The sequence below is a fragment of the Bufo bufo genome, chromosome 1 (genome assembly GCF_905171765.1).
Source record: "Bufo bufo chromosome 1, aBufBuf1.1, whole genome shotgun sequence".
NCBI lineage: Eukaryota > Metazoa > Chordata > Amphibia > Anura > Bufonidae > Bufo > Bufo bufo.
In genome coordinates, this window is record NC_053389.1 from 263,985,407 (window position 1) to 264,011,602 (window position 26,196).

At 43.9% G+C, this 26,196-nt stretch overlaps 1 protein-coding gene across 1 annotated transcript in view; it reads right to left on the reverse strand.

Moving 5' to 3' along the window:
* Positions 1–2,845: 2,845 nt before the first annotated feature.
* The window catches only part of LOC121003431, a 67,843-nt gene continuing 44,492 nt past the window's right edge, over positions 2,846–26,196 (reverse strand). Inside the window, exons 9-12 of the mRNA XM_040435320.1 lie at positions 21,287–21,309; positions 19,795–19,845; positions 4,615–4,711; positions 2,846–3,288 (exon numbers count right to left, since the gene is read on the reverse strand). Of these exons, the coding sequence (XP_040291254.1) occupies positions 2,846–3,288; positions 4,615–4,711; positions 19,795–19,845; positions 21,287–21,309 (614 nt within the window). The remainder of the gene's footprint in view (positions 3,289–4,614; positions 4,712–19,794; positions 19,846–21,286; positions 21,310–26,196) is intronic.

Below are 26,196 nucleotides of genomic sequence, written 5' to 3' on the forward strand. Positions count from 1 at the left end.
CAGGAGGCTACATGTGTTTTTAGAGTATTTTATGTATTTTATGTGTATTATATAATATGTTGCAATATGAGATAAATAATATTTTCAGACATTCATTTCTGCCTTTGTCTATTTGATGCCCGATACTGAGTGACGCCCAACCTTGTTTCAAATAACATCACAATAGTCTCACTCTTTTAAGATAGTGATCCTTTATACATATATGGCTCTATGCTCATTATTAGTTGTTGTACATGGAGATATATATATATATATATATATATATATATATATATATATAATATATCCGACAGCAGGGGACTTGAATTTGTAATCTTCTGATAGACTGTACTAAAGACTGCAATAGAATACTATTGGCAGACTTTGCGATTTTTACAAGTTACCTGACAGGCTGTGCCACAGGCTTGGCTTTGCCGGCAGCTCAATGTCACAAGCCTGGGAGCCTTCAGAAAGCCCAAGGCTGTCATAGCAATCAGAGGCCTGCAGTTTCACCATGGGGGCTTTAATTGGAGTGCAGAGGGAACCCTCCCACTCTGTCTAATCACTCAAATGCAGCAGTCTCTAGTGACCACATCATGAGGGGTTAAATGACTGCACTGTGGTCTTCTCGCAGCTTACCAAGCACAGCGCCGTACACTGTATAGTGGCAGTGTTCAGTATCGCAGCTCAGCCCCATTCACTTCAATAGGACTGAACTGCGCCTAGGTCATGTGATCGATGAACATGTGATTACATGGCCTAGGAAAAGCTGGAGAAGGCTGCAGTGTTACTGCCTTCTCAAATAGCTGATTGGCGGGGGTCCCGCGTGTCAGACCCCCACCAATCAGATACTGATTACCTATCCAGAGGACAGGTCTTCAGTATAAAATTCCCAGAAAACCCCTTTAACTATGCTTTCTTTGTTGTGAACATCTTCCTGGTGTACCATCCAGCTAGTGTGGCATCTGCAGCAGCACCTATATCTATCCTCCACACACTGCCTGTGAGTGTATTGTACACATTTATTATCTGTTCACATATTGGCGGTTTGGTTGTATGTCTTTTCCTCTCCCAGGTATTCACCTATATATCCTCCATGACGAACTGGAGACTTACCATAGGGTTGAATATGTGCCACAACCGACTATGAATCAATTACTACTTTGGCTTTTATGGAGGTGCCTTTTTTTGTTTGTGTTTGTGATTAGATTTATTTTTGTATTCTCTTTTTGAATGTCCTAAAAGTGTCGGGATTCTGTAAATGCCAGTTATAGTTGGCAATCTCCACCTATTTACACCTGATGAAACAATAGTATTGGGGAAACGCATTTGGATTGTGGAGATTTCCTAATGTGACATTGGTCATAAGTGCGGAATTTGGAGCAATATTGACGGATTAATAGATCTTATTGCTATCTTTGTACACATATGTCTATATTCACACGTATGCCTTATTTGATCAAATGTGAGATACAGTCCTGTACATATTTGTCTCTCTATGTGGATGTATGCTTACCATAGAGACAAGAAGAGACTTGGTAGTTCAGGACAATTTTTATGTTTATATGTTCCAGTATGTGCAATCAAGTTTTGTCTAAAGTAATCTGTTTATCAATAAAAATATAAATGATTGTATGCTATTTCTGTAAGTTGTTAGACAGAGCAGGTGGCCTTTTTCTGCCATCTATCTTCTATGTTTCTGATCTACCTAGGGCCCTGTAAAAATAATCACTGCCCAGTCTGGAATAGAAACACCATGTTTGTCATATTTTTTGTGTAAATCAGTTATTTTGTACTTTGCGCTGTGATGTGCAAGTGAGCTGTTGATATTATTTGAGACAGGAGTTGTATTTTTTTCCTTGTTGTCTTTTACCTATTAAAATAAGGGATTTCTCCGGGGCCACATGGCGACCACATGACCTGCCTCTATGGTATATACATACCTCTCCACCATCCCAGATCTGGCAGAACAGTCCTTGATTTTAGTGGCTGTCCCGCGGTCCCAGAACAACTGAGGTATGTCCCGCTCTCCCGCTCTCAGAACAACTGAGGTATGTCCCTGTCTCTGTGTCCATAGGATGCAAAGACAGACGATTGTAATGCTGAAGCAGGAGCTGTCCAATCCTTGCTTCACCATTCAGCGCAGCTGCCGGCGCTTCACACTGCTGGGCTGTGTAGGAGGAGCAGTGCAGGCCCAGGAATCAGCCCAGGCTCTTCCTACACATCCCAGCAGCACAATGTGTATCCTGCCTGCTGCTGCTGGGGAGCGCAGATAATCAGAAAAACTAAATGAGTTTTTACTGGGCATAACTACTGTAAAGGGGACAGATAACTGTGCATAACTACTGTGAAGGGGGCACATATCTGGGCATAACTACTGTGAATGGGGAACATATCTGAGCATAACTACTGTGAAGGGGCACTTCAGGGCATACCTATTGTGAAGGGGCACATCTGGGCATAACTACTTAAAGCGAGAATATCTGGGCATAATTGCTGTAAACAGGCTATACCTGGGCATAAGTACTGTGAACAGGGCACATCTAGGTATAACTATTGTGAAGGGGAAAATCTGGGTATAACTATTATGAAGGGGGCAGAAGGGGCACAGTGTGGGCACTACTACTGTGAAGGGGGCACAATGTGGGCATAACTACTGTGAAGGACACAGTGTGGGCATAACTACTGTGTGGTGGCATAAAGGAGGAATATTTACCATGTGGGGGCATTAAGGGGACTGGGTGGGATTGGGTGTGTATAAATATGTTTTGGGCAGAGTTAGAGGCGTGGCCTAGTATGAAAACAATTGTACATATTGTCCCTCTATGTGCTTTTCAAATGTTGGAAGGTATGGGTATATATACTCTTATTTTTTACACATAGGCCAACATTTGTGGGTTTCCCCATACATCATATCATGATATAGATCATGCACTGAGCTACAGGTTTTCAAAAGTATAAACGTCTCACCTTCTTGTATCGTCACGTTCATCTTTTCTTTTATGTCATTAAAAATTCCAGGGATCTCCACACGACAGCAGTAAGTTCCTTCATCTTCATTAGTGGCTCCCGTGATGGTTAGGGACACGTCCCCCTGACTTATGTTCCCCAGTAACTGGTATCTGTCAGATTTCCTCCAGGTCACCTTTTGGCCATCAGTCCGGATGATATCATTGTTGCACCCTGTCAGTGTACAGCCACCTCGTCCCCAGCATACAGGGTGTTGATATTTGTGAATAATGTAAGTGCAGGGTAAAGTCAATGTGTCATTCACTGATCCTGTGACCTCTCCTCCGGATACTGCCAGAACTGTGTGGATAAAGACCACGTCAACACAGGGGACACAGGATAATAGCAAATGGCTACATCCACCTTCACAACCAGTGCAGCTAATTGAAAAATGAAGCAACTTTGTAAACATCCTACATGAACCCCTTAGGGGCTATTTCACACGATGTGTGCAGTGCAGGAATCACGCTCCGTGAGTATGATCCTCCATTCTGGACACTGCTCGTCTTGCAGGAGTGTATGGCATTATACTGATTTATAATGCTGTTTGCTTCTGCGTGACCTTATTTCTACAGAATCATAGTGACCGCTTTTTTTTTTTATTTTACCGTTCACACAGCCTTATATGGGCTTATTTTTTGCAGGACAAGTTGTTTTATCTTAATTGCACTATGCACTATATTTTATATTGAGAAATGGGAAAAAATTCTTTGTCAGGTGAGTACAAAAAAAACAGCAACATGCATTTCCGCAATGGTCTTACAGGTTTTGGTTTTATGGCATCACTTTAAATTAGAAATGACATGACAAGCTTATTCTGCAAGTCAGTACAATGACTGATGTGTGCTGTCTGCATTTTCCACGGACACGACACGTACCCATTTATTTAGATGTATCTGTTCGCACATATGTATTTTTTTAATGACCGTGGGTCAGTGAAAAAATCTGAGACATGCACTACTTTGGTCTGTGATGCGGACCAAGCACGCCCATTAAAGTCTATGGGTCAGTGAAAGTCACGGACACAACATGGATGGCATCTGTGTTGTATCCATTTTTCACTGACCACTGATAGGAGATGGTTTGGAAATTAATTTTCAGCTGAGCAAATTCCGTGGAATATGGATGACACCCAGAGAGTAAAAAACAGACACGCGGACCATACACGGATCCTTCACAGACATCTTCACGTATGAAACAGAGACAAATTTTTTTCACGGATGTGAAACGGACAGGAAAATGTGAACGAGGCCTGAACTGTAGTTTTTATTCATACTATTTTGGAGTAGATATTACTTTTTGATCACTTTTTATGCAGATTTTTGGGAGGGGCAAGGTGCTAAAAAATGGAAAATCATGCATTTTTATATTTCCATTTTATATTATATACACAATTTGGACATATTTACACACAACGATACCTATTATGTTCATTTTTATCGTTTATTTTTATATGGAAAATTTATTTTTAAATATTTTTTTTTTTTGCATAATTCTTTTATTTTTTTTTACATTTTGTGTAATTTTTAGACCCATCAGGATACTTGAATTTGTAATCTTCTGATAGACTGTACTAAAGACTGCAATAGAATACTATTGGCAGACTTTGCGATTTTTACAAGTTACCTGACAGGCTGTGCCACAGGCTTGGCTTTGCCGCCAGCTCAATGTCACAAGCCTGGGAGCCTTTAGAAAGCCCAAGGCTGTCATAGCAATCAGAGGCCTGCAGTTTCACCATGGGGGCTTTAATTGGAGTGCAGAGGGAACCCTCCCACTCTGTCTAACCACTCAAATGCAGCAGTCTCTAGTGACCACATCATCTGAGTGGTTAAATGACTGGGATTGGATGACCCTGCTTTATACCCCTCTCACACTATTGAACAACTATTATGTCAGGGTTCAAGAACGGGTTAAAAACAGTGGCAGGGCGGTCCGCCCTGGGTGCCAGCTGTCAGAAGTGTGCCAGTGGCAATGAACGGTTCCATCAATACAAATGGAAGCTTCATTGATAGCACCATCCTTTCACTTACTGACTGTTCAACTCCCCACACTCCTTCCCTCCTCCAGGCTGGCGTCGTCTGCTCCCTGCTTCACCATTCAGCCCTGCAGGCACTGTGTAGGAGGAGTCTGCAGGCCCTGGAATCCTGTGCACTCCGCCCACACACGATCTGTGCCTGCAGGGGAGTGCTGGAGGTGATAATTAGGAACAGGATAAGGTAAGTAGTTACTGTATTTTTTTTATTAACACTGAGGGGGCACAGAGAGGGCATATCTACTGTGAGGTGGGGGCACAGTGAGGGCATAACTACTGGGGGGGCAAAGAGAGGGCATAACTACTGTGAGGTGGGCACAATGAGGGCATAACTAGTGTGACGGAGGCACAATGAGGGCATAAATAATGCAAGGGAGCACAATAAGGGCATCATTACGTTGAGGAGGCACAATGAGGGCATACCTACTGTTAAAAGGCACAATGAGGGCATAACAACTGTGAGGGGGGAAACATGAGGGCATAACTACTCTGAAGGGGGCACAAAGAGTGCATATCCATTGAAAAATGAGGGCATAACTTCTCTGAAGCAGGCACAGAGAGGGCATAACTACTGTGAAGAGGCACTGTGAGGGCATAACTACTGTGAGGGTGGCACAGAGAGGGCATAACTACTGTGAGGGTGGCACAGAGAGGGCATAACTACTGTGATAGGGGCACAATGAGGGCATGACCACTGTGAGGGGGACACAGAGAGGACATAACTACTGTGAAGGGGCAAAGAGAGGACATCACTACTGTGAAGGAGCATAACAACTGTTATGGGGGCACAAAGAGAACATATCTACTGTGAGCGGGGGTTATATGGGGGCATAACTACTCTGAAGGGTGTACAGAGAGGACATAACTACTCTAAATGAGGTACAGAGAGGGCATAATTACTGTGAGAAGGGGCACAATTAGGGCATAACTACCGTGAAGGGGCACAGAGAGGACAAAACTACTGTGAGGGGGCACAATGAGGGCATGACTACTGTGAGGGGGGCACAATGTGGGCATAACTACTGTGAAGGGATGCAATGAGGACATTACTATTGTGAAGGGGGCACAGTGTGGGCATAACTACTGTGAAGGGGGCAACATGAGGGCATAACTACTCTGAAGGGGGCACAAAGAGTGCATATCCATTGAAAAATGAGGGCATAACTTCTCTGAAGCAGGCACAGAGAGGGCATAACTACTGTGAAGGGGCACTGTGAGGGCATAACTACTGTGAGGGTGGCACAGAGGGCATAACTACTGTGATGGGGGCACAATGAGGGCATGACCACTGTGAGGGGACACAGAGAGGACATAACTACTGTGAAGGGGCAAAAAAAGGACATCACTACTGTGAAGGAGCATAACAACTGTTATGGGGGCACAACGAGAACATATCTACTGTGAGCGGGGGTTATATGGGGGCATAACTACTCTGAAGGGCGTACAGAGAGGACATAACTACTCTAAATGAGGTACAGAGAGGGCATAATTACTGTGAGAAGGGGCACAATTAGGGCATAACTACCGTGAAGGGGCACAGAGAGGACAAAACTACTGTGAGGGGGCACAATGAGGGCATGACTACTGTGAGGGGGGCACAATGAGGGCATAACTACTGTGAAATTGAGCACAATGAGGGCATAAGTACTGTGAGGGGGCACAATTAGGGCATAACTACCGTGAAGGGGCACAGAGAGGACAAAACTACTGTGAGGGGGCACAATGAGGGCATGACTACTGTGAGGGGGGCACAATGTGGGTATAACTACTGTGAAGGGATGCAGTGAGGACATTACTACTGTGAAGGGGGCACAGTGTGGGCATAACTACTGTGAAGGGGAAAATGAAGGCATAACAACTGTGAGGGGGGCACAATGTTTCAAAGTATAGGGGGGAGAGGGTACCAGAGAAGGGACCCGCCCCAGGTGCCAAACAAATATCCTTCTGTTTTGTGTAAATAGCCCTTATCCAGATCTATGGGGGTCATTTATTATCCAGAAATATGCCTATATTACCCATATTTCTGGCACAGATTGCACTGCAACAGTTAGTTGCATCCAGGGGTGTATCTAACCCTTCTGCTGCCTGAGGTAAAACTTGAAATGCTCCCCCCCATGCCAAATTCTCAACCAAACCCCTTCCCTCCAGCCCTACTGTAAAAGACATATAGCGCTACAAAACATACAGGGTAATACAGTGCCTCATACTGTGCTTCCCAATACTATACTGCAGAAACAGATTTGCTGCCCCCCTCTTGCCCCTACCTAGTGCTGCCTGAGGCAATCGCCTCACCTCCCCTCATTGGTGGTGCACCCCTGGTTGCGTCGCAATATGCGACTTTTCCCCGCCCAAGCCAGGTCCGTATCAGTTATTATTGTCTATGCCTATTTTAGGCGTAGAAAATGGTCTAAATTTGAGCCAGCAAGGAAACTGGCTTACATTTAGACTGACACTGAATGTGCCGAAGTTATGTAGAGGCCGATGCCTTTTCAAAAGTTTGGCGGATCCACTGCCAGATATAGGGGTTATTAACCCTCCATTGCCAACCACAATTGAGACTGAATCTCACCAGATACCATGTACCTTTTATGATACTGGTACTCACTGCTTAATTATGTGGCAGAGGGTCCTTTGGGTCCCCTTAGTACCTGGGTGTGATTGCTACCTCTATAGCAATACCTTTGGATGAGGAGTACAGCAACATTTTCTAGAGGGCAGATATTGAGGCAAGGATGTCCTTAGAAGCATGGGCTGAGGCACTCTCTACCTGATGGACACAAATCCATACTTTTAGGCTAAGTTACTCACCAAAGAGATGCAAGAAATAGAGACAACTGGCTGCAGGGTTCTTCATTGTCTTCTTGCCCCTTGTAGATGTATAGCTGTTTTTCTATACGAAAGACAGCATCACCTACTTCTCTTCACTGTTTCGAGGTTCGTTGTGTCAAGTGTTTTTTTTTTTTTTGTTTCCTGCTATATAGCGTTACACGAAATGTTGACCATATATCTGTGTAAGTTTCATGATGAATACTGAGCTGTGGTTATGTAGCATCTGCAGCTTGTAATAGTGTATCCTTCCTGTGCTACTAAGAAATATGTGCGAAACTGGACAGCGGACAAGTGCACCTGAGCAGCGTGATAACAGGCTTTTATGTTTTCATGGTGCTGGTTGTGGGAGAGGTTTGTAAGGATGAGCGCCCGAACATAAGCTGAGGAGTTGTGGTGTTGTCCCTTGGTGAAATATGTGTGAATCTAAGACCAAACAAAAACACCCCAAAACCCTACTATTTGTATTAAAATATTTCTTCCTTTAGGACTCATACACAAATAAATTTGGCCTCACCATTTTTTGCTACTAAAAAGTTATAAAACTGAATGTTTTTTTTTTATGTCGTGTTTTTTTTTAACAAGTGTTTTTCAGTAGTGGGTGTTTTATTTATTATATTATACTCACTTATATAGCGCTGACATATTCCGCAACGCTTTACAGATATTAATATCACACTGTCCCCAATAGGGCTCACAATCTAAGGTTTTTCTCCACACATATGATGCCTTATTCACATGAAAAAACACCATAGCTAGAGCATCTCCTAGAGAAGGCTTAGGCCGCATGGGGTAAGCCTCTGGATACTTATAAGACCGGGGCCCCCACAGCTTTAGATACAGTGGCTCTAATTCCTCCTGGGGATAGTGAAAAGGCACAACAAGGTCCTGGTTCCTGTTTCCTGTTTTGTGGTGAAGGAGGTGATTCCTCCAGGGATGCTGTCATAGGTGAAGGGGATATGGGGGTCCTGTTCCCATGCCCTGATGGAACAGCTGGTCAAGCATATGCCCTGTCACACCATACAATTTCTGCCCTTTTTTTACTTCAGTTGTACACGGGACTGTCTTATTAGTAAATGACTGCGATTTATTTATACCCACTTACACAGGCGATGCTATCAGTACTGACCTGTATGATTGTTAATAAGGCACTCTGGTTGAAATATAAACTACCTATGTAGCTGTTGCAGTCTCTTTGGATGTTTCTCATTCAGCTCCTGCTCATTCCTCCCTCCTCTACCCATAAACTTGCATTGACATGTGTAATATGATCCTTCTGTGAGCTGCTTTTGTCCTGGACAAGTTTAAAACATTTTTCAAAGTGGCAGGGGGTAAACAGCTGATAACATGAGAACTAATGTGGTAAGTTTCCACTGGACTGGGAACGTCGAGTGGAGGGGTGGACCATAGGCGCAAAGACGCAACCAGAGATTGTCAAAACAATAGGTTTTTTATTGTGACAACGCGTTTCGGGGTTCTGCGGACCCCTTTTTTAAGTCTAAAAAATATACATACAGTCATATAAAATCGGACCACAATGACGGGTGTAAAGAAATAAAAAAAAATGAATAATACAAGAATTGTAACTACCAAAACAAATAATAAAAGGAATAATAATAATAATAATAATATGACCGTCACGTGGAGGGTCATTCAAGCTTAAACTTGGATATATATATAAAAATATAAATGGATAGATTAATACATAAATAAGTGGATGAAAAGATAAAAAGATAAAAAAGCGCCAGTGGCATGGATATAAAGATGCTGATGGTGTGAATATGAGAACAGAGAGCAAGTTGTAGGAAAGTACAGGGTGGGCCATTTATATGGATACACCTTAATAAAATGGGAATGGTTGGTGATATTAACTTCCTGTTTGTGACACATTAGTATATGTGAGGGGGGAAACTTTTCAAGATGGGTGGTGACCATGGCGGCCATTTTGAAGGTGGCCATTTTGAATCCAACTTTTGTTTTTTCAATAGGAATCGGGTCATGTGACACATCAAACTTATTGGGAATTTCGCAAGAAAAACAATGGTGTGCTTGGCTTTAACGTAACTTTATTCTTTCATGAGTTATTTACAAGTTTCTCTTTGTTTACAGCCATTGACATGTTGCCGAGGTTAACACGTGAGGAGCGGATAGAAATTGTGTTGCTGTCTGGTGAACGCAGTAAACGGGTCATTGCAGCAGATTTCAATGCAAGAAATCTTTTTCAGATTGATCAATTGTTATAAGTACGCGCAACTTAATTTTTATTTGCATATGAATTTTTATTGCATATGAATTTTATATGTAGAACAGCTATTTATCGCCATGCTCTTATAAACCCCTGCTTTTACCTAAATTGGCACTTTTTTATCTCTTCATCCACTTATTTATCTATTCATCTATCCATTTATATTTTTATATATATATGCAAGTTTAAGCTTGAATGACCCTCCACGTGACGGTCATATTATTATTATTATTCCTTTTATTATTTGCTTTGGTAGTTACAATTCTTGTATTATTCATTTTTTTAAATTTCTTTACACCCGTCATTGTGGTCCGATTTTATATGACTGTATGTATATTTTTTAGATTTTTAGACTTGAAAAAGGGGTCCGCAGAACCCCGAAACGCGTTGTCACAATAAAAAACCTATTGGTTTGAAAATCTCTGGTTGCATCTTTGCGCCTATGGTCCACCCCTCCACTCAACCTTCCCAGTCCAGTGGAAACTTACCACGTTTGCTGACCCAGACGGCGGCCTGGCCCCCGCCAAAGGTGAATACGGACGAAATCAGCGGCACCAACCAGCTAGACTCAATCACTCCTATTCACCTTCATTGTGGTTGCACCCAATATTAGGTGCAACAAAAACAGGTGAGCAGAACCACTCTTCCTGTGTTTGGAGGCTTTTTTGAACTTACTCACCCTATGAGCGCCTTTTTCCTCCTGTGGCCACATTTTGCTGTATTGTCCTGAGTTCTTCAGGTAAGAGTCTGTGACCAACTCTGAATCACGGCGGCTCTAGGGCATATCCGGTGATTCCACCACAGACAATCAATCATTAATGGATTATTGTAAACATCGCCTACACGAACGGCAGAAACTGACCCACATTTGGACTTGAAATGAAACGGACATTACGATCCCGATAGAACCAGCAACGGATGTCTCCAATCAACAAGAAATCAGTTCAAAAGGACTGGCGGACATGTTTTTTAAACTTGAATCCAGCCTAAAGGAAGAAATTCAACATCATCTAGATTGGATTCTACTGGACGTCTACCTAAAAGAATCTCTGGTCCCACGCGGACTTAGATTTAGATTTGAAAGTCTGTTTAAAAAACAATGCCCTATTTACTAGGGAATGGGACAATCATGGGCGTCCGCAGAAATTTTTCCGGGGGGGGGGGGGGCATAATTTTATTGACATCCATGCTCTGCTTGTTTCTGAGAATGTAATGAAGGGGAGGGGCATATTCATTATCACAAAGTATAATAACGCATGAGCTGTGCAGTGGCGGATTTAGAGCCTGGTCTCGGGAGGGGCACTTCCAGATAATTTTCTGTCCGCCGCCACAAAACAATGGTGCTTATAGAACAGACTACACAGTGTAGAGGTATACTGTATATTGTGTGGCACAGTGTAGGCTATATGTGTATAACATAAACATATTTCACATGAAAACTTACAATCACTTGGCTTGGCCCTTGGAGATCTCGGACACCACTTCAACACTTGCCTGGGGGGCTCGGCGGAGCTGATGTTGTGTTTTATCCTAATGAAAAAGATTTCATAATAAGGATTTGGAGAAGGGGCAGAGGAATAGCAGAGCAGGGAGAGGATGGTGCTGCTACTAGGGGGTCATACCATGTGGTAGTAATAAAGCCCACCATAATGCCCCCCAGTAGAAATAATTCTCCTATAATGTGACAGTGCAAAAAATACCCCCTTGTAATGCCCCCAGTTGAGCTAATGTCCCCATAGTGCCCCCATAATGTGCCAGTATAAAATACCCCTATATAGTGCCCCCAGTAAATGCCTTCATAGTGCTCCTCTCCCCCCTTCCTCCTAGTACCCCCCATAATGTACCAGCATAAAATGCCCCAGTAGATGCCCTCAGTGTCCCCCATAATTTGCAAGTATAAAATACCCCTTCTTAGTGCCCCCCGTAGATGACCCCATAGTACTCCTCTCCCCCCTTCCTCATAGTACCCACCATAATGTGTCCCAGTATAAAATTCTACTGTACAGAGCCCACCATATAAAACACCCCTTCTTTGTGGCCTCAGTAGATGCCCCTATAGTGCCCCAAATAATGTGCCAGTAATAACAGCCCTCCCATCATGTGCCAGTAATAACAGCCCCCCCTTCATGTGCCAGTAATAACAGCCCCCCCATCATGTGCCAGTAATAACAGCCCTCCCATCATGTGCCAGTAATGACAGCCCCCCATTATGTGCCAGTAATGACAGCCCCCCCATCATGTGCCAGTAATAACAGCCCCCCCATCATGTGCCAGAAATGACAGCCCCCCATTATGTGCCAGTAATGACAGCCCCCCATTATGTGCCAGTAGCCAGAGGCCCCCATTATGTGCCAGTAGCCAGAGACCCCCATTATGTGCCAGTAGCCAGAGACCCCCATTATATGCCAGTAGCCAGAGACCCCCATTATTTGCCAGTAGCCAGAGCCCCCCATTATTTGCCAGTAGCCAGAGCCCCCCATTATGTGCCAGTAGCCACCAGTATTGTACAAAAAAAAAATAAACACTTATACTTACCTCCTTGGCAGCGATGTGATGCAGGCCTCTTCCGGCCTGTGTCCTGCGCTGTACGGCTCAGGCGGCGTGATGACGTCATCGCGCCGCCGGCGCCGGCCTCTGATAGGCTGCCGGCATAGTGCCTGCAGCCTATCAAAGGAACGGAAAGGGACACGCCTCTCCCTCCCCTGCCTCAGCACAGTCATCTGTATCGCTGTCCTGAGGACGGCGATACAGATGACTATGGAGATGAACGCTTCCACAATGGAAGCGTTCATCTCCCTGTGCCCCGCTGCCCCCCCCCCCACTTCTGAGCAGCTCAGGGGGGGGGTAGGCAATCTTTACGGGGGGGGGCAATTCCAGGGGGGCACTTGCCCCCCCTTGCCCCCTCCTGCGGACGCCCATGGGGACAATTACTTGCTGGAATGTGCCAGGGGTTTAATCATGAGACTTAGCGCCAGGCGAGAGTCACTATGTAAAACCCTGAAAGAACAAATCCAGCTGCAGGCTACGGAACTGCAAGAACATTACAAAGACACGAGTACACCAAATATAATCTGTTGATCACAGGCAGATTGTTGCACCATGAGCGCGATATCATCAAAAAAAGTCTACCAAACTCACTAGGCACAGATATGATTTCATTAACAAAAACATAAAATTCTGGCTCAATAAAAACAAGAATAGAGCAATACCCGCCCCCCCAAACATCGACCGCAGCACCCCAACCACTATCAGGGCCACCAAACCCCCAGGACCCAGACTAAACCTTCTACCCACCATACACGCACATTTACCAAATGCCCTCCAAACAACGCCAGACCTCAGCGGTACCCTACCACAGTCCCAACCTGGATTTTGCCACTGTACCCACACCCCCCACCAGGCCAGTTGGCCACTCGTCCCAAAATAGTTCCCAGGAAGCTGCCCAGCAAAACGCACATGTCCACTATCACTTCTGTGCCAGTTCCCACTACCGACACAGCTACTCCTCCACCGCGCACCAAATCAATGCCATCCGGCAATAATTCAGGAACCCCCATCTGGTTCACCCCTCCAACCATTCTTTCTTATCACAAGTTAATATCTGAAGTTCCCTTCGATCTCCCTCAGGGTTGTCCTCTCAATCTACCTCCCACCTCCTTCACTTCCATCCCGCTAGCTCAGAACCAGGCCAGGACTGAGTCTTTTATTCTTGAGGATTCTCTCCTCACCACTCATGATGAAGCATCCTGGAATTTTCACACAAAGCATCAGATATTACCATTGACAATTCAATCTCTTTTTTACCGCCTACCGGGGCCCTGACCCCGCAGGCTACATACGTGATAAGACAACCATCAGGGACCACGATAATAACCAATTTCTTCAAACCAGCAGCAAAACAAATCTAAAAAGGGACAAAAAGAAAAAATGCAGGAGAGGACAAAGAGGTGGAACCAAGAACCGCCACATCAGAAGCACCAAGACAACCCCGGGAGACACCATTGGACCCCCAAACACCCAAAAGGAACAGAATCATGCAGGAGTAAAGATCTTCAATCTAGCAGGGTTCTCTGTGACTCCAGCCCAAGCATCAATACTTCAGGGCTTATCATATTGCCCAGCGGTAAAATTCAACAAATTTGAACTATTCGTTGACTTCAACACCTTTATCTGCAAACTCACCCTACAGAGGCACTTCTCCATCTAAAAAAAACAACCACTTGCTGACTCAAAAAGAGGTCCCTCAGAAGACCCTGGAGCCACTCCACTGGCACATACCAATTTGAAGCCAAAATCTACATTTTACCCCACTCATCATAAAGGGAACCACATAAATAAAAAAAATTCCCTAGTATCCAAAGAGATAAGAAGCATCAATAAGAACCTGAAAAACAAGAACAACCTCACTGTGAAAGAAAAAGAAGCCCTATTGGAACTCACTAAAAATGACACTTTAGTGATCAAAAGTGCAGACAAACGAGGAGGGATTGTTCTCCAAAAGAGGGATGACTACATCACGGAGGCTAAGAGGATCCTTGATGATCCTGCTTATTATGAGTCCCTCCCTGTCAATCCACTGAACGATGATAGAAGAAACCTCTTGATACTCCTAAATGAAGCAGAGCATAATAAGATTCTGACCAAAACAGAAAAAGAGTATATAACTATTGATCACCCGAACACAGCAATCTTTTACCATCTTCCGAAGGTTCATAAAAACGAAAAGAACCCCCCCAGGAAGGCCCATTATTTCTGGAATCAATTCCCTAACCAGCAACCTTTCACATTATGTGGACATTTTTTTACAAAAACATGTCACCAGTCTCAACTCCCATCTAAGAGATTCAACTCAGTTGATCTCACTCCTGACTGGGATCCATCCTACAGGTGGTTGACTTTGGATGTGGCGACACTCTATTCAAATATCCCACACAAGGCGGGTATCCATGCAACGGACCATTTTTTGCAAATAGATGACCAATTGACTCCGAGACACAAGCAATTTATCCTTGACGCCATCCGGTTCATCCTGACGCACAATGTCTTTGCGTTTGAAGAGGCATTCCTTTACAACAATCACAATTGGATGGACTCAATTGTGTTCTATAAAAGGTACATTGATGACCTAATTTTTATTTGGAAAGGAAGCGAAGAAGAAGTCCAAGCATTTGTGTCCTATTTGAATAACAACACTTGGAACCTCAGTTTCACGTCAACAAGTTCCAACTACTCAATTGAATACCTGGACCTGGTTTTGTACTCTGAATGCAACACAATTATGACAAAAACTTTTTTCAAGAAAGTCAACGGTAATAGTTACCTGGACTACGAAAGCGCACACTACAGAAAATGGAAAGATAACATTCCATTCAGTCAATTTAAACGGATAAGGAGGAACTGCTCAACAACCAATGACTTCATCGCACAAAGCCAGATTTTACGCTCCAGGTTCCAAAACAAAAATTACCCAAGAGGAATAATTGAAGGTGCTTTCAGACGAGCATGCGAGCAGAGCCAAGAGGATTGTCTAACGACCAAAAAGAAGTCAGACACAACGGTCAACCTTATGAAATCCAAATCTTCCTTCATCACCACCTTCAATCCCAACCATGGGGCACTAAGGAACATCATAATAAAATATTGGCATATCCTGAAGGCCGATCCCTATCTCAAAGAAACTACTTCCTCCAAACCCCACTTCACATTCAGGAGGGTCCGCACACTAAAGAATGCACTAGCCCCGAGCAAATTAAAAAGAATAAAACGTACCTCAATTACTACATCTAAGTGGTTTCCTGACCCTAAAGGGAGTTTTAAATGCAGCCACAACTTATGCAAGTGTTGCGCTAATATCAATAACCGGATAACGCTCTTCAAGAGCAATGTTACAGGCGAAGAATCCTCTATCAAAAGTCTCATGAACTGTTCCTCATGTTATGTTATTTATCTCCTAGAATGCGCCTGTGGACAGCAATATGTAGGTCGAACTACTCAGACCCTCAGAGAACGCATGAACAACCCAGATGGAATATCAAATGGGGCTATCTGAAACATAGTGTTTCTAGACATTTCCTGGCCATCCACGACAAGGATCCCACGAGGTTAACTATCACGCCCATCGAACATGTCTCTGATAGCTGCTCCGTCAGATTCAGGACTTTACAAAGGAGAGAAATGTTTCGGATCTTTAAACTCCAAACACTGGAACCTTATGGTCTCAATGAAAGCCTAGAAAATAAATGTTTCTAAATATAATAAAACTACTTTCCTACAAAGTGCTCTCTGTTCTCATATTCACACCATCAGCATCTTTATATCCATGCCACTCCCCTCCCCCTCCCTCCTCCTCCCCTGTCTCCCTCATTCATCTCTAGCATCGCTGCGTTCCCATCCCAATCCAGATACCGTCCCCGCCCACCTTTCCATGCCGCTCTTTCTTCTCCATGGGTTCAGCCCATTTCATCTGCACCCTTCTCTTACCCATTCCCACTCACTCCATCGTCCTTTCACCCAGGCAGCATCCCCAGGATAACGGTCCTCGCTCATCCAGGGTTACCGCCCCATTGCATCACCAGGCTCTGCCCACCCTTACTCCAACTCCTACATCGATGTGGCGGCATCACCCAGCCGCCTCCGCCCAGCTGGGACGGTCGGTTCATCGCATCACCAGGCTCCGCCCACTAACACACCCACTCCAACATCGACGTGCTGGCATCACACAGCCACCTCCGCCCAGTTGGGGCGGTCGCTTAATCCTCGCCCATCCAAGCTGCCTTGTCCCCGCCCACGTTCCCCTTCTCTTTGCCGGCCCAGCGCGCGCTTCCAGCACACAACATCTGGTCGCCGCACGTGCCAGACGCCGGGAGCACCGCATCCTCTATCAGCAGCTTTTCCATAGGTATGTCTCCCAGCGCCGCTCATCTTTGGGCAATCCTCTCAGTCCCCCCCATATCCAATGCCACATCATGCCTTCCTTTTCCATCCACCACCTGAACCGCTTCTTTTACAGGTTTATTTACCATATCAACAGTTTACTACTCACACCATACAAGTGACGCTATAGTGGTATTTTACCACCGCTTCTGCGCTTTTTCAGATTGATCAATTGTTACAGTACAGACCAAAAGTTTGGACACACCTTCTCATTCAAAGAGTTTTCTTTATTTTCATGACTATGAAGGCATCAAAACTATGAATTAACACATGTGGAATTATATACATAACAAACAAGTGTGAAACAACTGAAAATATGTCATATTCTAGGTTCTTCAAAGTAGCCACCTTTTGCTTTGATTACTGCTTTGCACACTCTTGGCATTCTCTTGATGAGCTTCAAGAGGTAGTCCCCTGAAATGGTCTTCCAACAGTCTTGAAGGAGTTCCCAGAGATGCTTAGCACTTGTTGGCCCATTTGCCTTCACTCTGCGGTCCAGCTCACCCCAAGCCATCTCGATTGGGTTCAGGTCCGGTGACTGTGGAGGCCAGGTCATCTGGCGCAGCACCCCATCACTCTCCTTCATGGTCAAATAGCCCTTACTTTCAAAGTTTTCTCAATTTTTCGGCTGACTGACTGACCTTCATTTTTTTAAAGTAATGATGGCCACTCGTTTTTCTTTACTTAGCTGCTTTTTTCTTGCCATAATACAAATTCTAACAGTCTATTCAGTAGGACTATCAGCTGTGTATCCACCTGACTTCTCCTCAACGCAACTGATGGTCCCAACCCCATTTATAAGGCAAGAAATCCCACTTATTAAACCTGACAGGGCACACCTGTGAAGTGAAAACCATTTCAGGTGACTACCTCTTGAAGCTCATCAAGAGAATGCCAAGAGTGTGCAAAGCAGTAATCAAAGCAAAAGGTGGCTAGTTTGAAGAACCTAGATTATGACATATTTTCAGTTGTTTCACACTTGTTTGTTATGTATATAATTCCACATGTGTTAATTCATAGTTTTGATGCCTTCAGTGTGAATCTACAATTTTCATAGTTATGAAAATAAAGAAAACTCTTTGAATGAGAAGGTGTGTCCAAACTTTTGGTCTGTACTGTATAAGTACGCGTAACTTAATTTTTATTTGCATATGAATTTTTATTGCATATGATCTTTATATGTATATGCACTTTAGAACAGCTATTTATCACCATGCCGTTATAAACCCCTGCTTTTACCTAAATTGGCACTTTTTTAAATCTTTTTATCTCTTTATCCACTTATTTATCTATTCATCTATCCATTTATATTTTTATATATATATACAAATTTAAGCTTGAATGACCCTCCACGTGACGGTCATATTATTATTATTGTTCCTTTTATTATTTGTTTTGGTAGTTACAATTCTTGTATTATTCTTTTTTTTTTATTTCTTTACACCCATCATTGTGCTCCGATTTTATATGACTGTATGTATATTTTTTTTATTTGAAAAACGCGTTGTCACAATAAAAAACCTATTGGTTTGAAAAACTCTGGTTGCGTCTTTGCGCCTATGGTCCACCCCTCCACTCGACCTTCCCAGTCCAGTGGAAACTTACCACATTTGCTGACCCAGACGGCGGCCTGGCCCCCGCCAAAGGTGAATACGGACAAAATCGGCAGCACCAACCAGCTAGACTCAATCACTCCTATTCACCTTCATTGTGGTTGCACCCAATATTAGGTGCAACAAAAACAGGTGAGCAGAACCACTCTTCCTGTGTTTGGAGGCTTTTTTGAACTTACTCACCCTATGAGTGCCTTTTTCCTCATGTGGCCACATTTTGCAACATGAGAACTAGACATTTCTCACTGATAAGAGATATTACAAAGTTTCTTATGGTCGCTTGTACTATTGATTGATGCACGAAACTGGACGAATATGAAGCCAACTTCAGCCATGTCAGTTGTGTGAAGTTAGTGACCATTTAAATGATAAAATTCTCACTGCCTGCAGCCAGCTAGCACTAGAGGGAATCTATGAGATTAATTCATGTTGTGCTATTATGAAGTTATGCATCTAAGGCCTCATGCACACGACCGTTGTTGTGTTCCGTTCCGCAAAATGGGGTTCCGTTGTTCCGTGATCCGTTTCCGTTTTTGTTTCCGTGTGTCTTCCTTTATTTTTAGAGGATCACCAGACATGAAGGAAAGTAAAAAAAAATCTAAGACAGGTTTGCCATGCAAATGATAGGAAAAAAACGGGCTCGGACGCGGATGACAATCTTGTGTGCTTCCGTGTTTTTTAGCGGTCCCATTGACTTGAATGGGTCCGCGAACCGTTTTCCGTGAAAATAATAGGACAGGTTATATTTTTTTGACGGACTGGAACCACGGATCACGGACGCGGATGACAAACGGTGCATTAGGCGAGTTTTCAACGGACCCATTGAAAGTCAATGGGTCCGCAGAAAATCACGAAAAATGGCACAACGGACACAGAATTAAACAACGGTCGTGTGCATGAGGCCTAAAACTTATGCATTAAGCTCCTAAGCTCCACCTAGTGGTGGCTACAGATAGCTGTGGCAACATTGCAGCTCCCAGCATGCCATGGCAGCACATGCTGGGAGTTGTAGTTTCACAACAATTGGAAGCTTACCATTTAGAGATCTTTAGTCTAAACAGATAAACTTGGTTGCTGTCAGCTAAATACCCCTCCTCCCCATCCCCTTCCTTATTAAATAATTCACATAAGAAATATTGTCATATGCATTTTATTACACATTGGTATTTCGATTTTCTTGGTCTTCCATCAATTCTGTCCATTTCATGCTGTGAAGAGAAAAGGAGATATGTTATTAGATCATTTACAATGATTATTTAAAATAAATCGAAGTCTATTGCCTTTAATTAGCACCATGCTTTATTAGCCGACCAGCAAAGGGTCCTGCAATCAGTTTATAATATGAAAAAGGGTGGACAATATCAGCAACATGCACCTAGATTTTGCCAAAGTGTGGCACAATTCTGCACATTTAGGTTCAGAGAAGTTATATGCTCTAGTCTGAAAGGGGCATGGCTTAATAGGGAAAGGGTGTGGCTTAAGATGCTCCATTTGTGCCAAAAGTGCACCATAATTCCGGTATAAAATTCTGGCACAAATTAAGCCAACCAATATTTTGTATAGAGTCTGACAAAAATGTCTATCCCTGCACCAGATTTATCACCCAGCCTGAGCCCCTGTGATAAATCTGGTGTAGGACTAGACACTGTGACTAATCTTACATCATATTTAGGATTTGTAAATCTGCCCAAATAAGTGCTACATGAATCTGTATGCAATAAACTTCCAGCAACACAACAAATGGGGGAAGTAGCTAATGTCCCCTCCCATGAAGAGCCCCACAGCACTTATATCCTGCCTCTATTATATATAATGTTGTGGTCTGTCATGTGGAGAATGGTGTCTAATCTGCAGGCAGCAGGTTATAGAGCAGGAGGAGCAGAGCAGATTGATATATAGTTTTTGAGAGTAAATATTCAGTAGAAAATTCATTCATTAAAATTCCTTTTCACATTTAGTTTATTCTGGAGGCAGAGAGAGTGATTGACAGATTAATGCTTAAGGGGCATTCACAAGACCGTATGTATTTTGGGGTCTGCAAAAAGTGGATCCGTAAAATACTGATGACGTTAATGTGACTTACATTTTCTTTGCAGACCCATTGACTTCTATGTGTCCTTGGTCCTCATTCTTTTGCGGAATGGACTTATGGATGCAGAAAGCACATACATGTCTTGTGTGTGTTTTCCCCATCCATATGTCCATTCCTCAAAGGATAGAACATGTCCTATTCTTGGCCGCAAATGTGGACCACAGACCCATTGAAGTCAGTAAGTCAGAAAAAACCTGTACAACACAGACATCACACAGACGGCATCCGTTGTGAACCCGCGTTTTGCGGACTGCAAAATACATATGGTCGTGTGAATGTTCCCTTATACAGAGACAACTGTCAATCATTGAGTAGAACCACCCACTGGACTTTTCAGTTTACTGTAAGTAGGGACTTAATACATTACAAGTTTTGCTGAATCTTTTCCCCACTAAACTATATATCAGTCTGCTCAGCTCCTCCTGCTCTATAACCTGCTGCAGGGAGATAGGAGGCCATGCTCAACTTGCCAGATCCACTTGAATTTTTTTTATCCCAAACATACCTGGTTTATGATCTCGTTATAGTGTTAAATTCTTCATGATTAGGTCTTAAGTTGTATCATCTGGACATTCTTCAACTAGAAGATTATGAAAATGACATATGACCCCATGATATCAGATACAGAAATATATATACAGTTGCAAAAAAAAGTATGTGAACCCTTTGAAATGATATGGATTTCTGCACAAATTGGTCATAAAATGTGATCTGATCTTCATCTAAGTCACAACAATAGACAATCACAGTCTGCTTAAACTATTAACACACAAAGAATTAAATGTTACCATGTTTTTATTGAACACACCATGTAAACATTCACAGTGCAAGTGGAAAAAGTATGTGAACCCCTAGACTAATTACATCTCCAAGAGCTAATTGGAATGAGGTGTCAGCCAACTGGAGTCCAATCAATAAGATGTGATTGGAGGTGTTGGTTACAGCTGCCCTGCCCTATAAAAAACACACACCAGTTCTGGGTTTGCTTTTCACAAGAAGCATTGCCTGATGTGAATGATGCCTCGCACAAAAGAGCTCTCAGAAGACCTATGATTAAGAATTGTTGACTTGCATAAAGCTGGAAAGGGTTATAAAAGTATCTCCAAAAGCCTTGCTGTTCATCAGTCCACGGTAAGACAAATTGTCTATAAATGGAGAAAGTTCAGCACTGCTGCTACTCTCCTAGGAGTGGCCGTCCTGTAAAGATGACTGCAAGAGCACAGCGCAGACTGCTCAATGGGGTGAAGAAGAATCCTAGAGTGTCAGCTAAAGACTTACAAAAGTCTCTGGCATATGCTAACATCCCTGTTAGCGAATCTATGATACGTAAAACACTAAACAAGAATGGATTTCATGGGAGGATACCACAGAGGAAGCCACTGCTGTCCAAAAAAAACATTGCTGCACGTTTACTGTTTGTACAAGAGCACCTGGATGTTCCACAGCAGTACTGGCAAAATATTCTGTAGACAGATGAAACCAAAGTTGAGTTGTTTGGAAGAAACACACAACACTATGGGCCAGATTTATCATTAGCTCAAGTCAAAATAATGGAGTGAAAAAGTCGCAAATTTTTGCGCAATCGCTTAAACTGCGCAAAAATTTGCGACTTTTATTGGCTCTGCACTATGCTCGTCAGTTTTCTGAAAGTGGGCGTGTTTTCTTATGTAAATAAATCTCTTGACAGATTTACCATTGCGACCATTTAAAAAGTCGCAAAAAAAGAACATGCGACTTTTCGTAAAGACGTGCGACTTTTGTAAAGCTGCTTACTGACGGATAAACTGCTATCGTCAAACCACATTTATCACAGTCTTAAAGGGCCGATCATAAATCTAGCTAAAACTGACTTTAGCCATATGTGAAAGTGGAGTGAGCTGTCAGTAATGATAAATCTGGCCCTATGTGTGGAGAAAAAGAGGCACAGCGCACCAACATCAAAACCTCATCCCAACTGTGAAGTATGGTGGTGGGGGCATCATGGTTTGGGGCTGCTTTGCTGCGTCAGGGCCTGGACGGATTGCTATCATCGAAGGAAAAATGAATTCCCAAGTTTATCAAGACATTTTGCAGGAGAACTTAAGGCCATCTGTCCACCAGCTGAAGCTCAACAGAAGATGGGTGCTGCAACAGGACAACGACCAAAGCATAGAAGTAAATCAACAACAGAATGGCTTAAACAGAAGAAAATACGCCTTCTGGAGTGGCCCAGTCAGAGTCCTGACCTCAACCCGATTGAGATGCTGTGGCATGACCTCAAGAAAGCGATTCACACCAGACATCCCAAGAATATTGCTGAACTGAAACAGTTCTGTAAAGAGGAATGGTCAAGAATTACTCCTGACCGTTGTGCACGTCTGATCTGCAACTACAGGAAACGTTTGGTTGAAGTTATTGCTGCCAAAGGAGGTTCAACCAGTTATTAAATCCAAGGGTTCACATACTTTTTCCACCTGCACTGTGAATATTTACATGGTGTGTTCAATAAAAACATGGTAACATTTAATTCTTTGTGTGTTATTAGTTTAAGCAGACTGTGATTGTCTATTGTTGTGACTTAGATGAAGATCAGATCACATTTTATGATCAATTTGTGCAGAAATCCATATCATTCCAAAGAGTTCACATACTTTTTCTTGCAACTGTATATATATATATATATATATATATATATATATATATATATATATATACACTTCGCCGTACAGTAGACTTTGCTGGTTTCTCATGTTACACTCCATACAAAGCTACTAGTCACAGAGTTAGGTCTCATGCACACGACTGTGTGCTGGCCGTTTCGTGCATTGGGGACCGCAATTTGCGGTCTCCAATGCACGGCAACATCCGTGCGGCGGCCGCAGACAGATACAGACCCATTCAACTTGAATGGGTCCGTGATCTGTCCGCGCCACAAAAAAGTAGTGCATGCACTACTTTTTTGCGGTCCGGAGGCACGGACAGAAAACCCACGGAAGCACTCCGTAGTGCTTCCGTGGGGTTGCGATCCGTGCCTCCGTTCCACATCTCCGTGATTGCGGACCCATTCAAGTGAATGGGTCCGCGATCCGTGTAGTGGAATACACACGGTGGCAATACGGCCACGGGGGCACACGGTGGTGCACATGACTGTGCTGGCCGTGGCCGTATTGCGGCCCGCATACCGCGGGTCCGCAATACACGGGCATCGGCCATGTGCATCCCGCATCATGGATAGCGGACTCATTCACTTCAATCCGGGAGATGCAGAACGGAGGCACGGAACGGAAGCGTGGGTTTACTGTCCGTGCCTCTGCACCGCAAAAAAAGTAGTGCATGCACTACTTTTTTGCGGTGCGGACAGATCACGGACCCATTCAAGTTAAATGGGTCTGGATCTGTCTGCGGCTGCCGCACGGATGTTGCGGTCACCAGTGCACGGAACGGCCAGCACACGGTCGTGTGCATGAGCCCTTATGACTAGTACAGAGTGAGGGGACGGAGCACAACATAGGGATTCAAGGAACACCATAGAGAAAATCCATGTAACATGCCCCACCCTTCAGGCCCTGGACTAAGGCTACACATCGACACTGGTCATGCGACAGCTGTCACGGCCAAGATTGCAGAATAGCGAGTCGCAAGTAATCTGACACTGCTGCGATCACCGCTACTCTGCAATCCTGGCTGCGACAGCTGTTGCGCGACCAGTAGCCCTAGCCTAAGCATAATAGGGTATGTAAATTTTGCAATGAGTATTTCTTTAAAGGGAACCTGTCACCAAAAAATCGCTTATTAAGCTGTTCAGAGTACCTTATAGTGCTACATAGTAGTGTCCTATTGCACTTTTTCTTCGTTTTCCAGCATTTAGCCTCATTGAGAAATCAATGTTTTATTCAGCTGCTGCCCCGTGCTTCAAGTCAGGCTTGAAGTCAAGGGGGCAGTGGCCTAGGCGTCTCCAATCCTGCTCTCCCCGCCTCCCGCCGCCTTGATTGACACGCCGCAACTCAGTGCCGGGACCGCGCTCCCAGCCCGCATGCGCAGTAAAGGGCTGCTGTAGCGCGATCCTGGCTCCGGCTCGTACACTCAGCCAGTTTCAGTCTCGCTACAGCGCATGCGCCCGCCAGCCTTACATACTCGCGCCCGGCATCTTCTCTACCTGCGCATACAGAGCGGACGCATGCGCTGTAGCGAGACTGAAGCCGGCTGAGTGTACGAGCCGGAGCCGGGATCGCGCTACTGCGCATGCGGGCTGAGAGCGCGGTCCCGGCACTGAGATGCGGCGTGTTAATCAAGGCGGCGGGAGGCGGGGAGAGCAGGATTGGAGACGCCTAGGCCGCTGCCCCCTTGACTTCAAGCCTGACTTGAAGCACGGGGCAGCAGCCGAATAAAACATTGATTTCTCAATGAGGCTAAATGCTGGAAAACGAAGAAAAAGTGCAATAGGACACTACTATGTAGCACTATAAGGTACTCTGAACAGCTTAATAAGCGATTTTTTTGGTGACAGGTTCCCTTTAATACTAGATTTAAGAAGAGTCTAGTGACTGGACCGGACGACTTTTACGGCACATATGTGTGTGTGTGTGGGGGTAAACGTTATATTTGCCCTTACAGGAAAAGACTGTGAGTGTATTATTGTACAGAATTGATTTATTGTATTTACTGTTTTGTTGTTATCCTGATTGATGTATGTGTACATGCTATGTTGTATTTTATAGTATTGTGTATTGTTTGTCCACATTATGCAGTGGACCCACCATGTCCTGTCATGGTAGCTGACAGCAAGTAAAGTGGTTTGCTGACGCAGGTATAGTATGTGCGTTTGGCACTGAACCGTGGTTCCACAGCATTGATAGGAAGGATAAGAGGAATAAATATTAAGGAGTGGTATTGGCACCAAGGAGCAGAATTCGGTTGTTCGAAGTGTAATATCTGGAGAACTTGTAATTGGCCTATGTTACAGATAAAGAGCCTCTGTCAGCATGATCAACCCTATTAAAAGAGGCATATTGCCTGGTAGGGTTGATCATTCTGATTAAAACAATAGCACCAATGACTAAGTGGGCCACAACACAGGCACCCTTAGACAGGGCTGTCTAGCCCTGTCAATCAAAGGGCAGGGGGCAGCGTACCCCCTTGATGCTTAAACTGCCTAATTTGCATAAATATAAGTCCACATATCTCTGCAGCGGTGTAAGCTAAAAAGAAAGGTATAGTTTTAATCAGCATGATCAACCCTACCAGGCAATATGCCTGTTTTAATAGGGTTTATCATGCTGACACAGGCTCTTTAAGGTCTGAGCGTGTTTGTGGTTTGGAGACCAGAGTATGTTTGTCTGTTATGAAAGTGCCAGTGGTCTAGAGGCTGGGGTGAGAGGAGAAGTGCCTGAGGAAACGCTGCATAGTGTGTCACCTACAGTTCTGTGGAGACCATAGGGGCTGGGAGTGCCACTACTGTACTGCATTGCAAGGCCTGGAAATCCTCACA